A 12954-nucleotide genomic window follows, 5' to 3' on the forward strand; every position below is an offset into this window, starting at 1 on the left:
TGCATGATATACAAATAGGCCATAAAAAAGTGAACCACAAAAAGTGTATTATAGGTAACTAGTGATGATCAAAGCCAATTTGTTGGTTTTTCAGAGTGGCAAAACAGTTAAAGAAACTAGATTACATTTAAGATGTCTCCTGCAAAACCAATTTCAAACACCACTTTCAACACCTTCCCACGACCAAGTTTATACCTCATGTCAGGGAATAAACTTTCTTGACTCTTCACAGGTCACAGCTTGACTTTCTTTGTCTCCTGGAGCAGACCATTTTATTTTCTTTGTATCACCTTACATTAATTTCATCTTCATTTTGTGGCCAAGATGAAAATATTATTGCACTTGTGTCAACTTATGGCACCATTTTTTAAAAGTCCATGCACTTTCCCAAGTGTGAAACATAGTTTGATAGTCTATACATTTTAGGTTCCAATATAGTGCCAATAAAGCTCTAAAAATGTATTAACATTTTTTAATGCACAATTGTTGTTTAATGCACAATTCTAGGACTATCGAGACTCTATAAAATCAATTGCAATTTACAGAAGAAGAAAAAAAATAGATCAAAAGTTTAACCCCTTCCTATTGCTTTTGGCAATACCTGATTTTACAACCAATGTTTTTCACATCCAGGTACAAGCAAGCCTAATGTTAAAGTACTTCACTTATCAGTGCCCTTTATTGTGCACAGTGTTTTCTGGAGGCATAAGTAAAAGCTCATTTATCTCATCTAATTCATAAATGGCAATGTATGGGCAATGAAAAACAATTAGGTAAGCCCCTTTACCCTACTCATCACCCTCCCCGGCACATACCGGTAATCCCTCAAGAAAAGTATTGAAGAGTTGACAAAGAAGTACATGAAAAACAATACAGGGTGTTCTAGGCCAGGTTCTCAATCCAAAGTAAAAATGAAAGTCTGTGCTTTTGACATAACATGAAAATTAGTTCTAAGTTTTGTCATTTCATTATTCTTGGAGTATGTTTTGAAGTCATTTGGCTCGAATCCCACTTCAAACACTCCACAACACTCAACAAAAAAAAGAAGTACAATAGAAAGTCTCTTATAAGGGTCATTTTTTGGTTTTTGGTAAATCTCACAATGATCAGTTAACCCAGCTCATGCTTTCTTTTAGCCTTTAGGGAAGAACATTCCAATGATTGAACTCTGAATCAGACATGCATTGCTTTGTGCTAAATGCACTAGATTTATGTAAGCACTTTAATTACCAACAAAGTAGTCCCCAAGCGCTACAAAATATTCGCCATGTTCACCATTCACACACCAATGGGACAGAGCTGCTATCCAAGGTGCTAATCTACCATTCTGAGCAACTTCAGGTTTAATGCCTTGCCCAAAGTCACTTTGAAACATAGACAGATAGACCTACAGCCTTTAAATTAAACCCACAACCTCTTGATCAGGAGATGACCCTTCTACTTGATCCACGGTTGCCCATGATGTCTCAGGTTGAAGTAATAAAGTGCAACCAAGCAAGCCCATAACAAATTGCGATGCTTTTTAGATGTTTTGCAGCTTTCAGTAATTTCATACTACATAAAGCTCACAGACTAGCATATTTTGACAACTAATACACCAATGTCTCTGACTAGCTTTCATTCCTCTGACCACTTTTAAAGTGTCCCAAACCGGGCAGCGTATCATTTTGAAAATATTCTGATTAGATCATCTAACTGTCACATCGGACAGATTTAATTTAAATTTTTTCTATTTTGGTTGAAGAATGAAGATATGTCTATAAGTTTCATCACTTTGCCTGTCAGTTGTGTGACTAAATAATTAATAAATGAATATTTTGTCGTAGGGGAAGCCCAAAAGGCAGCATGTGCATCTTTAGTCCTTAAAATAAATCTTTAGGAAACAGCAGAAAATGGAAATATTGATGAGTTGGATAAGGGACAAACTGTGATGGTTTGAGGTCAGAGACTCTCAAAAATAGCAGCGGTTATTTGGCAAGCCTGCTCTGCAGTGGCCTGTAGCTAACAAAAGTAGGAATTGTTAAGTAGCTAATGAAAAAATGTAGAGGAGGAAACAGATGTACTTAAAAAAGAGATTAAATTCAAGCAGTTGAAGAACAAATACAGTCCAAATGGATTGGGATTCTCAGGTTTCATTTTCCTAGCTGGGCAGATGGTCTACAGACTCCATCTTATCACTGTTTATTTTGTGAGATAAAAGCTTGTTTCTTTCCCTCCCCTTAAAATGACAACATCCTGGGTTGTGTTTGCCAAAATGTGTCCCATTTCTTGTTGCTTAAGTCAGAGGTTATGTTTCGGCCTCTTTCTCCCTCTGGGCTCTGAGGAAACCCTGATGGTATGCAAAAATTATACCGCTTTGCTTTTTTGGTTTAATCATTATACTGTCTTAGGTCCTGTAACAGCAGGACAGCTTAAAGTGTAAAAGATTACAAACACAGTGAGATACATTCTTTTGAAACGGCCTGTTACGGAAACTGCAAAAGACAAAAAGCTGCTACCAGGGGTATCAAACACTGAACGTCTGGAATATATTGACACAATCTGAGGAAACCAAAAAGGGGCCAAACCAAAACAGCATCTGGACCATGCATAAGTGTTTTACTCCAAACAACAAATCCCCCCACTAAAAAACTCTTGTCTTCAACATGACAATCTCTTTTGTTCATGGGAACTCTTTAAGATATCTTCCACACTGTTTGGTAAGTTAACTCATTATTTCCCCACAGACTTAGAAAGAAAGCCCTCTCACTGGCCCCTGGCTTTGCTGTAAGCAGGCCAGTAAAAAAAAAAAAAAAGTGGTTGTGATTGCATGAAACCGCCTGCAGACTTACAACTCATTTTTTCCGACGACTTCATGCAGCAGCAGTGCAGACAGTGTGCTCTGTCGTCTGCTGCTTCTTTGTGAGGTAAGAGCTTTTACTTGCAGTCCACACATATGTAATGCATGTTAGATAACAAGTATTTGTTCCAGTTAAGGTTTTTTTTCTCATGCTGTTGGCATACAGAGTTCCCTAAATTGCAGTAAACACCCGCTAGAATAAACCAATTAAAATGGTGCAATGTTTTGTTTATGAAGATGCAGGTTTTACAGCTTTAAAAGTAACACGACTTTCTCTTTAAATGGAAAATCATGTTGGTATGGTGGAAAAGATGCCTTTTGGGGGTTTACACATTCTCAGACTAAAAGATCATAACATTATGTCAAAGTACCTTGCATTTTTGGTCACTTTGACCGTTAAAACAGACCCAAAGGTATGCTGTAAAAGCTGTTAAAATGATCATTGATTAGAAGCTGTGCCTTATGTGAAAGTGACACTCACAGATAGCTCAGTAGTCCTGTTATTCTCATGTGTTCATTGTTGGTTTTCTGCTGTAGTCAGGACCAAAACAAACTTTAACACTTATGACAGTTTAGAAGTATTTGATCCTACATCAAGCTTGGATTTGACAATTTACTCATTCCTCTCACCACTTTTGGAATAATACAGTTTATTTTATATTGGCCAGACCAAGTCTACATTTTAGATCAAATTCATGTTATACCTGTTAGTACTTCTGACAGGCAATGGTCTTGTATTGTTGGTTGTTTTGCCATCCAGCATCATGTGGACTCTCTGTGTTTTAGCTGGTGCGGAGATGCTCCAGGGGGTCGTAAACACATCCTGGTTTTACCTTTCCTGCTGCCTCCTGTTAGGGCTCTGCTCCCCAGGAGAGGATGCAGGATCATCTCTTCCCTTTTTCGAGCGAGAGCCAGGGGAACTTGATCTGGAGGACTTGGAGTGGGGCTCTGGGTCTTCTCTTCTGCATCTTCTTCAACACTTCCCTGCTGACAGCCCTTTTGTCACAGAGAATATGAAAAAACCTGCCAACTGTAGCCAGCGTTTCTGGTTACCCCCCTCCTCTCCTATATGCTGGGAAAATATTGCCGGCCCTGAAGAGTTTGCAAAGTCGAGATTGCTCGTTTTGCAGAACAGGGCATATTTGCAGGCTGTGTCCACCTCCAGTGGGGTGGAGGACAGTGGATTCTCCTATGACCAGCAGGCACGAGAGGAGGTGGAGGGGATTCGATCGGACTACAAGAACATGGTGGAAACCATGCAGACCATGGACACAGTGTTTGAGTCCTTGCAGGAAAAGAGGAAGGAGGGAAGTGAGCAGAGGTTCTTCATGAGGTGAGAAAAACAAGAAGTAAACTGGAGCTTTTCAGGGCTGTGGGCGGAGTCAGCAGGGAAATATGGAATTAGGATGAGAAAACATCAGCAGATCTAAAAGACCCTCATCCATTAGGGTTATCTTTTCAGCCTCCCTCAATTTATTTATAGCTGAACTCATTATTTTACTCCGTAGTCAGCAGATTCCCCTCAGTGTTCTATCCTTTGGCCACTACCATTCATTTTTTATTGCCACTCTGTCCTCCATACTACATTGCAAAATTAATGATACCAAATTACATCACTACTTCCCTTCAAGGCAGTATTTTTGTGAAATTGCATATATTTTACACATAATATGCACAGCTGCTTGTATAGCTTCTATATCATAATTTTAAATTACAATAGTAGCAAATGTATTACTGTGATCTTTGTAAAATGACAATAAAAGAAAGAAAGCTGACTATCTTTCCTACACTTATTGCCTGCTTCCATGCTTTATTTTATTTATTTATTTTTGATCAGATTAAACATATATACATTTATTGGTATTCAGCGTGTAAAACACTGTTATTTATACACAGAGAATAAAACTGCAGGTCAGATTTCAGGCCGACAGCTGAAAACATTACGGCTCCTCCCAAATTATTGCTGGTGCAGGACTCGATGCATTGTCAATTACCTTCTTATATTGGATCTGAATAGCTCTGACAGCTGTTTTTGTCATTTTATTCAGCATGAGGGAACATCTGGCCAGTACTCGAGGAGCCATAGACGGCAGGGAACACACATTGAGCGACCTGGAGAAGCAGATTTCCTCCTTGGAGAAAATGTTGCTCAACGCCCAGCTACGACTCACCAAACTGATCCAACAGTGACCAACGAATAAGACGTTGAACAAGGTTTATACTTGACTGTTTTATACAATGGTGTAGTTGGCTTACGCATGCTCAGGATACCTGTACACAAACCACTCATCAATAAATCAACAGCATTTTTCAAAAAGATTTATTTCTGGTGCTAATGTTTAAATACTTGCATCCATCAGTCTTGTGTGAGCAGCACACATGGTTACACCTTTGAGGCTAATTTTGCAGCAATATAATTTAAAACATGTGCAGTAGGATTCTTTGCAACACTTTTTCTCAAGCCAAACTTTGACTTTTCTTTTTTTTATGAGTTCACACAGTGTAATAAACAATTGAATGAAAAATCTTAAAACAACAAATCTGGATACGTTTGGTAGTTTATCTCAGCAGCCTTACTACTCCTTCACTGTGTTTGGTGCATACATGCAAAAATGCTGTCATCTGCACTGATTCTAACACTAATCTGACAGACTATTACTGTCATTAATCAGCAAATCATTAAACTGAAAGTTTCAAGGGAGCTTTATAGAAAACCAGCCATCAGGGTGCAGAATAAGGCAAACACTTAAAAAAAATACATTCATTTCAAAATGACTAATCAAGCTAACGTGCTGGTTATTAAACTGTCTGATGTGCAGGTGTCATATTAGGTTTTCTCTCCACATGGACATTTTACTACCACATTAAACTTTTGTTACAACCTTGAGTGAGAATTTATTGTTTTGGATCTGCCCCTCTTTGTCACCTTCCAATATTTTTTTAATAAAAAAAACATTTGATGCAGATTACACATCTTTTTATTTCAGTAACAAATCTAAATCACACAATTGTTGAATGATATCACAGAGAGCTTTTATGCTCTTTAATGCTAAATCTTCACAAATCATAGGCGGGTCGTTGATTTTCACTTTAGAGAATGATCATTTGTTTTATAGTCATTCATGATCAAATAGTAGCTTTTCATTTCACTTGTTCAACTATTTAAAGTAACAATAATCAACTCAAACAATATAAAAGTGTCTACACAAATTTAAATCAGTAGCATCAGAAAGTTTTATTCTAAAAGTTAACATATACGGAAAAGGAAAAATTGATTGTGATGCAAAACCAGTAAAGAAAAACAAGTCTAGGCAAACAGAAACCCTGAAAACAATCAAAATTCACATGAAACTGACGTGAGATGTTTTGAGAAGTTGTTCATTTTAGAAGCTCGGCCTCATATTGATTCGTCACCACATGTCACTTCCTTTATTTGCAAAAGCCATACATAGAATGAGTTGACAGGCATTGTATAGTCATCAAAGATAAATTGGAAGAATTCTAAATCATTCCAAGTCTATAAGTGTTCCTGCCTGGGTTCAAATGATCGTTGAATGTTTTGGTCAACTTTCAGTCTTCAGCTCTCACATCTTCCAGCTTCATTATTTCCAAGAGCCCGACAGCAGAACTCAGAAAAGAGTCAAATCTAGGCGTCTCTTCTGTCTTCTTGTTCTAAACAAGCTCTGTACCACATCCGTTAAACATTGTTCCTTTTTTACAAATCGGCCTCATCTTCTTTCATGTCTTCTAAAGACTTGAGGTAATCACGTGCCAGGATCTTCTGGGGTAGAATGTCTGTCAAACAATAACACAAACAATAAATTAACCACATAAAATATTATAAAATGTGTCCTTTTTAACCATGAACTACAGGTTAGATGAATCCTCCACATCTTTCTCCATAGGAATCCAAATAAACCACTACAAAAAGGCATTTTTCTGTCTGATACTAACTTTTTAAACAAATGTTTGTTTTTTGTTCCTATGTAAAAAAGCAGACAACTTACTACTTGCAACCATTTTATGGAAATATGTATTTATTCTAAATTGTACCCTAGGTTTTGCATAAGAGCATAGATAGATAAACAGACATTACAACAGAGGGCAGCGTAACGACACTAATCCAAGCAGCGATGGGCAACTTTTATCACAGCTGGGGCCACAAAATGTGATTGTATCTGATTTGAGAGCCACATAATCAACATTCAATCTGAGCCTTAACACAGGAATGTTATTTTTTGTTATTCATGTATTTTGCTGTAGGTTTTTCTGTCATGCAGTATATGTTTGTTGTTATTGTTCAATTTCTTTATTTGTAGTTGTCTTGTTTGTTCTTGGAGTCATTTTGTGTATTTTTGCTGGGTTTTTTCCCATGTATTTTTCTATATTTTTGGATGTTTTTGTTGTCATTTTGTGCATTTTCTTTAGGGGCCTCATGTGGCCCCTGTGCCACCAGTTGCCCATGTCTGGTCTAAAGTGTGGTATTTTATATAGATTTCTATTTAGACATTTTATAAATGAACAAGAAGACATAGTCATCAACATCCCCCACCAGATTGGTGGTCATTATAACTCACAACCTTTTCCTAAATATCCTAAATATAAGAACATAAATGTCTACATAAGAAAATATTATTACATCAGAATATAAAATTACTATCTTAAATGGTTTCTAAGAAAAGATGTCCCGTTGAAGATACCTCGAACAGGGTCAGGGTAAAAAAAAGGCACAAGGGCAATAACTCCGGAAAACATATTTGCGCACTTCTTATTTTCGAACTCCATCAAGATATTAATACCTTGAAATAACACACCAAATTTGGTTATCTTATTTTAAACAATTTCTAAGAAAAGCTGTCCCCTTTGAAGATACCTCGAATTTAGTAAAGAAAAACAGAACAACTATTTGTACACTTCTCATTTTCGAACTCCATTATGGTATTGATACCCTGAAGCCACACACCAAATTTGGTTATCGTATCCTTAAACGGTTTGTGAGAAAAGTAGTACGATTTATTGAACAACAAATGGAGATTTCTGGTCAGTGTCATGGGTACAGATGGATGTACCAAAAATGTTTCTATCTCATAATTAAGACTTTACTAACTCATAATTATGACTTCCTATCTCATAATTATGACTTTGTTTCTCATAATTATGACTTTCGTTGGTGATTTTTTATTTTTTTTAGTGGCGGAAACGGGCTTCCATAGATATCGTAATGTATCGCGGATGAAATTTCCTGCAATACATTGATTACCGCAGAACCGCTGTATCGTGATATTATAGTTACAGTGGGCAAAAATATCGTGATTATTATATTATTATTGTACCTGTGAGGAAGTGGAAGGTGTCGTTCTCCTCGGCCGTGTTGGCCAGGTCGGTGTAAGACAGAGTGTTGGTGTCCCTCCCAGAGCCATTGTTAAAGGAGGCCCGAGCCAGATGTTGAACAAACAGCTCCTGAACACACACACACAGTCAGTCAGACACAAACAAACACATTACACATCCAGGTGGTGGAGCAGCGAGGCTTACGGTCGCCTTGGTTGTGAGGAACAGAGCGTCCTGGTTGATGCTGGAAACATCTGGAGAACTTTTCATGATGAGCCGAACTCTAGAAATGGGCAGAGATATTGTTTTCTTCCGCTCGTCTTTCTCTGTGTTATTGTCAGACATTTTTTATTTATTTAGCATGGACGGTAACTATTTGTTCTTCTTCTGCAGCTTCATTTAAACAGGTTTGGCGGCTTTTTTGAAATAAAAAGACACTGACACCTGCTGGAGCGGAAGAATAACTGCATTTACCCAATCTTTTTAGTAAAGTTTTCATTTTATGGGTTTTTGAAATCATGTTGTTTCTTTGTTTTTGTTTTTTTGTCATAATTTGTGTGATAAGTATTTTTTTTATTTTCAAATGATTTTGTTTAGTTTTGTTCAACTTTCTGTGTGTTTTTGTTGTCATTTTGTGTTTTTTTCCCTCCGGAATTCTGTGTATTTGTCGTCATTTTGTGTGTATATGTCGTCTTTTTTGTGTGTTTTGGGAGTAATTTTGTCTTTGTGTTGTCGTTTTGTGTGATGACTCATTTTTGAAAACATATTTCAGACTGCTGCTATTGTTTTACTTTCGTATTATTTTTAAGTTCACTGCTGAGCGTCCGTGTAGTTCCCCTTCAGGCCTGTGGTGGCGCTAGACTAACTGTCAGTGACAGAAGAAGAGCAGTAATGTCAGTAATGGCGTCAGAAAGACTGAGTCCATAAACAGTCTGGTTATAATTGAGACTATGTAATGTCGCTATCGGTGGTTTGATGTCGGGCTGCAGCACTGAGGAGTCGTGAGAGCGGGCTCTTCATTGTCGCTGATCGGCTCTGTGCATTGGACTGGTTTTTCTCTTTGTTTGGGTGTTTTGTGTCTCTGTGAGCGCTGAAGATGCCGCTGGGTTTGAAACCCAGCTGTTCTGTCTGTAAGACCAACTCTTCCTCCATGTGGAAGAAAGGCAACCAGGGAGAGATCCTGTGTCACAGCTGCACCGGGAAGAGCAGCTGTGGAGCCGCCGGGAGCAGCAGCGGAGGGTCGGTGGCTGTGGTGGGGGGAGCCTCGGTGTCCACCATCATTCAGCCGGGCAATGGAGGAGGGAAACAGGTCAGATCATTCAAACACTGCAGGCCTCTCTGACTAGTGCTATGGTCCTTCCTGTGTCCATAATTATCATCATCATCCATCATTCTGATACATGTTCATCTTTGTCCTGTTTCCTTTTACAAAGTGGCTATTCGTACGTAGCCGTGGTGCTATTCGTACGTGGTCTATGACGTTACCGGAAGTCATGTGACCATTCCGTGCAAGAAATTCAAATCCACTTCAGAAGGTTAGGGTTAACCTGTAACGTAGTTTAGGGATCTACGTATTAATAGGAAGAATAAGTACTAGGCCAATGAGGGGCGCTACGTATGAATATCACAACAATTCATAAATACGTAGCATGCTCGTAACGTAGTTTAGGAATCTACGTATTAATAGCAAACAGAAGTACAAGTACAAGTACATAGACACGTCACCTAAACTGACCAGGGGCGCTACTACGGACAGAATGTTGGTATATTGATAGTAGGGATGTACAACTTTTTCACTTCCGATACCGATATTGCAGCCTTGCATATAGTCCGAGACTGATATTGATCCGATACGATATCAGCACGAATCATGCATATTTTTATTACTTATTTTGTAGTGTGGAATGTTAGAAAAAGGCTTGATCAAGTGATGTTACTCAAACAGAGAACAATAGCCAGCAACAGTAGGTTGCTTTGTTAGAGTGTGAACCACAGTCACCTATGAATAGAAGTGCTTGAGCGGAACATTTTATCGGAGCACTTATATCGGTGATTTTAGATGCAGTCTGATAAAATCCAATAATCATTTTCTGGCTGATATCGGACCGATACCAGATATCAATATCGGATCGGGACACCTCTAATTGATACAGCTACGTACGGATAGTCATTGCCTTTATTTTATTATCATTAAACTGTTTTTAAACCAAGAAATAAGAACATCTTTTTTTAAGGCATCATCATCCTAAATAATTTCCCTATTCAATTTTATTCCAGTTATTGGTGTCTCCATTTGATTACAAACCGATTATCGATTATTAAAGATTTTTTTTTTTTTTTTCGATTATTGGATATTGCATCTTCAGTTTTGTACATTGTAATTGAAATATCCAAATTAGAAGGACTTGCCTGGTTCGTATTACAATTTTAAAAATTTAAATAATTGACCTTTGAGAAATTTAAGAATCGATTAATAATTGTCATTGATGAAATCTCAGTTAATCGATTATCAATTATTTTTCACCCCTCACACTGGGCCAAGATGAACATCAGCAATCGCAAAACATATTTGCAATTTGACTAACATATAAATACTTATTTAAAGCACAAATGTAATGTTGGAATTAACTGCTATAATTAATTAATGAAGTTTCTGCATACAGTTTCACATACTTTAATTTTAGCTTAAAAAACACCCAATAACATGAGTTCTAGAGAGACCTTTAACCTAATGCTTTGCATAAGGAAACGTCTGACATATTTGATTAAATGTGATGCCTAATATACTGATATCTAAATTTGGACACAGCTTCTTTAAACTAAAGATGAGATAAAGAATTAATATGGATTTCTGGGTTTAAAAATGTGAAGTTGTACATTAACTTTTTTTTTTCTTCTGTTTTCAGTCAAAGCAGGAGATCCACAGGAGGTCTGCACGTCTGAGAAGCACCAAGTACAAAGCTCCTGCCTCTGAGAAAAAGGTGTCGACCAAAGGGAAAGGAAGACGGCACATATTTAAACTAAAAAATGTAAGTCACAGACATGTTGCTATTTTTAAACAAAGAAGAAGAAAAAAATCTGTCTCTTGTCACTTTGCTTTGACCTTTGTGCATGTATGGGATTATTTTTTCAGCCAATCAAATCACCAGAATCTGTAGCAACAATTATCACATCAGAGTCTGTATTTCACAAGGTATGAAGTTTGTTTACTGTGAATAATGAATAAAATGCCTTCTGTTCTTTGTCTGATGCTCCATGTTTAACCCCGCCTCATTTTACAGGGTGTTTACTATCAGACGGGGGATGTGATTAAAGTCATCGACGATGAAGATGGAAAACCATACTATGCTCAGATTCGAGGTTTCGTACAAGACCAGTACTGTGAAAAGAGTGCAACTCTGACATGGCTCCTTCCTACTCAAGCCAGTCCAAAAGACCAGTTTGATCCTGGGACGTACATTGTTGGTCAGTCGTCAAGGGATTTTGTTGCCTTTTCTTTTTTTCAATGTTTTTTTTATTGGAATTAACATTGTTATATTCTCCCTTAGGTCCAGAGGAGGATTTACCCAGAAAAATGGAGTACCTGGAGTTTGTGTGCCATGCACCATCTGAATACTTCAAATCACGCAGTTCCCCTTTCCCGACCATCCCCATACGCCCAGAGAAAGGCTACATTTGGACCCACATAGGACCCAGCCCTGCCCTCACGGTCAAAGAGGCCGTTAGCAGCAGTTAGCTGCACTGTGATGCACACTGAGTAGTCGGCTGTGTTTCTATAAAGGACTGGACTTTAATTATGTAATGTATTGTTACTTTGTTGAGTCGGACATCATGTAGCTTCTGCTCAAACAAACTATTTGCACAGTTGTGACATTGGAAAAATTACTTTTGTACTGTATTTGTCAATAAAGTTCCTACAAATCACACTTTTTTTTGTCTAGAATGTCTAGAAAGTCATGAAAAGTTTCATTCTGCACCCGCCAGAGACGTCGTCTCAACTTCAGGCCATCACGTCACTTCAACGTTGGTCTGCTCAGCAGACGTATTCTAGGCATCCCAAAAAAGATGAAATAAGAGGTGGCCCATGGTGGGTTCGATCCATAAACCTTATGCTTCCATGCACACTACCTTACTTATGTCAGTACTAAAACCCTATGAAAATTAGGTGGTCTCAGCATGTCGTATCGTCGGACATTGACAAAATATATTTTAATAACTGTTGCACTGTTGTGTTGGGAGTGTACTGTGAAGTGCAGCTCGTACACCTGCCATGACCGCGCGCTCGATCTCCGCCGCCGGGAGAGAACCAGCCATACATATTACCCAGGCAGGCATCGGTGAAGAGGTGGGTGGGAGTGGCTGTGTGTCTCTGCTTGTGTATTGGTTGAGGTTACAAGGGGCGCGGTCAATTAGCATATGTGCGAAACATTTAGGTTCAACATTTAGATTTAACATTTAGATTTAGATTTATATTTTACATTTAGATTTAGATTTAACATTTAGATATAAGATTAAGCATTTAGATATGATATGATATACTGTATAACATTTAGATTTAAACATTTGAGTTAACATATTTACATTTAGTTTTAAACATTTAGATTTAGATTAAACATTTAGATCTAGCATATACCATTTAGATTTAAATGTTTAGATTTAATGCTTTGTGTGGGTAAATGCAGGAAAATGTGCTAATGAGAAAAGTGAGATAAATAATGAAAATGTGTTAGCTACAAATTTTATACTAAATTTTTACACTTGACACCCTATATGGTAGTGTGAAT

General features: G+C 37.7%; 3 protein-coding genes across 4 annotated transcripts; 2 read left to right on the forward strand and 1 right to left on the reverse strand.

Annotated features, from left to right (window-relative positions):
- The first annotated feature begins 2680 nt into the window (after positions 1–2680).
- On the forward strand, positions 2681–5805 carry LOC114472114 (uncharacterized). The gene is made up of 4 exons (XM_028461223.1): positions 2681–2699; positions 2861–2906; positions 3626–4172; positions 4888–5805. The coding sequence occupies exons 3-4, from the start codon at positions 3637–3639 to the stop codon at positions 5027–5029; spliced, it is 678 nt and encodes a 225-aa protein (XP_028317024.1). The 5' UTR covers positions 2681–2699; positions 2861–2906; positions 3626–3636; the 3' UTR covers positions 5030–5805.
- chrac1 (chromatin accessibility complex subunit 1) lies at positions 5800–8562 on the reverse strand. The gene is made up of 3 exons (XM_028461224.1): positions 8375–8562; positions 8173–8299; positions 5800–6634 (listed from the first exon to the last, which is right to left on the reverse strand). Exons 1-3 carry the CDS (start codon positions 8513–8515, stop codon positions 6555–6557), a joined length of 348 nt encoding a protein of 115 aa, XP_028317025.1. The 5' UTR covers positions 8516–8562; the 3' UTR covers positions 5800–6554.
- A 478-nt stretch (positions 8563–9040) lies between these two features.
- On the forward strand, positions 9041–12096 carry gatad1 (GATA zinc finger domain containing 1). Of its 2 annotated transcripts, XM_028461415.1 has the most exons (5): positions 9041–9479; positions 11077–11199; positions 11304–11363; positions 11452–11635; positions 11719–12096. In XM_028461415.1, exons 1-5 carry the CDS (start codon positions 9267–9269, stop codon positions 11904–11906), a joined length of 768 nt encoding a protein of 255 aa, XP_028317216.1. In that variant the 5' UTR covers positions 9041–9266; the 3' UTR covers positions 11907–12096. The 2 variants fall into 2 exon arrangements, with proteins under 2 accessions (XP_028317216.1, XP_028317217.1); XM_028461416.1 differs by lacking the exon at positions 11304–11363.
- Positions 12097–12954: the final 858 nt, after the last annotated feature.

Source organism: Gouania willdenowi, chromosome 11, assembly GCF_900634775.1.
Source record: "Gouania willdenowi chromosome 11, fGouWil2.1, whole genome shotgun sequence".
NCBI classification, from domain to species: domain Eukaryota; kingdom Metazoa; phylum Chordata; class Actinopteri; order Blenniiformes; family Gobiesocidae; genus Gouania; species Gouania willdenowi.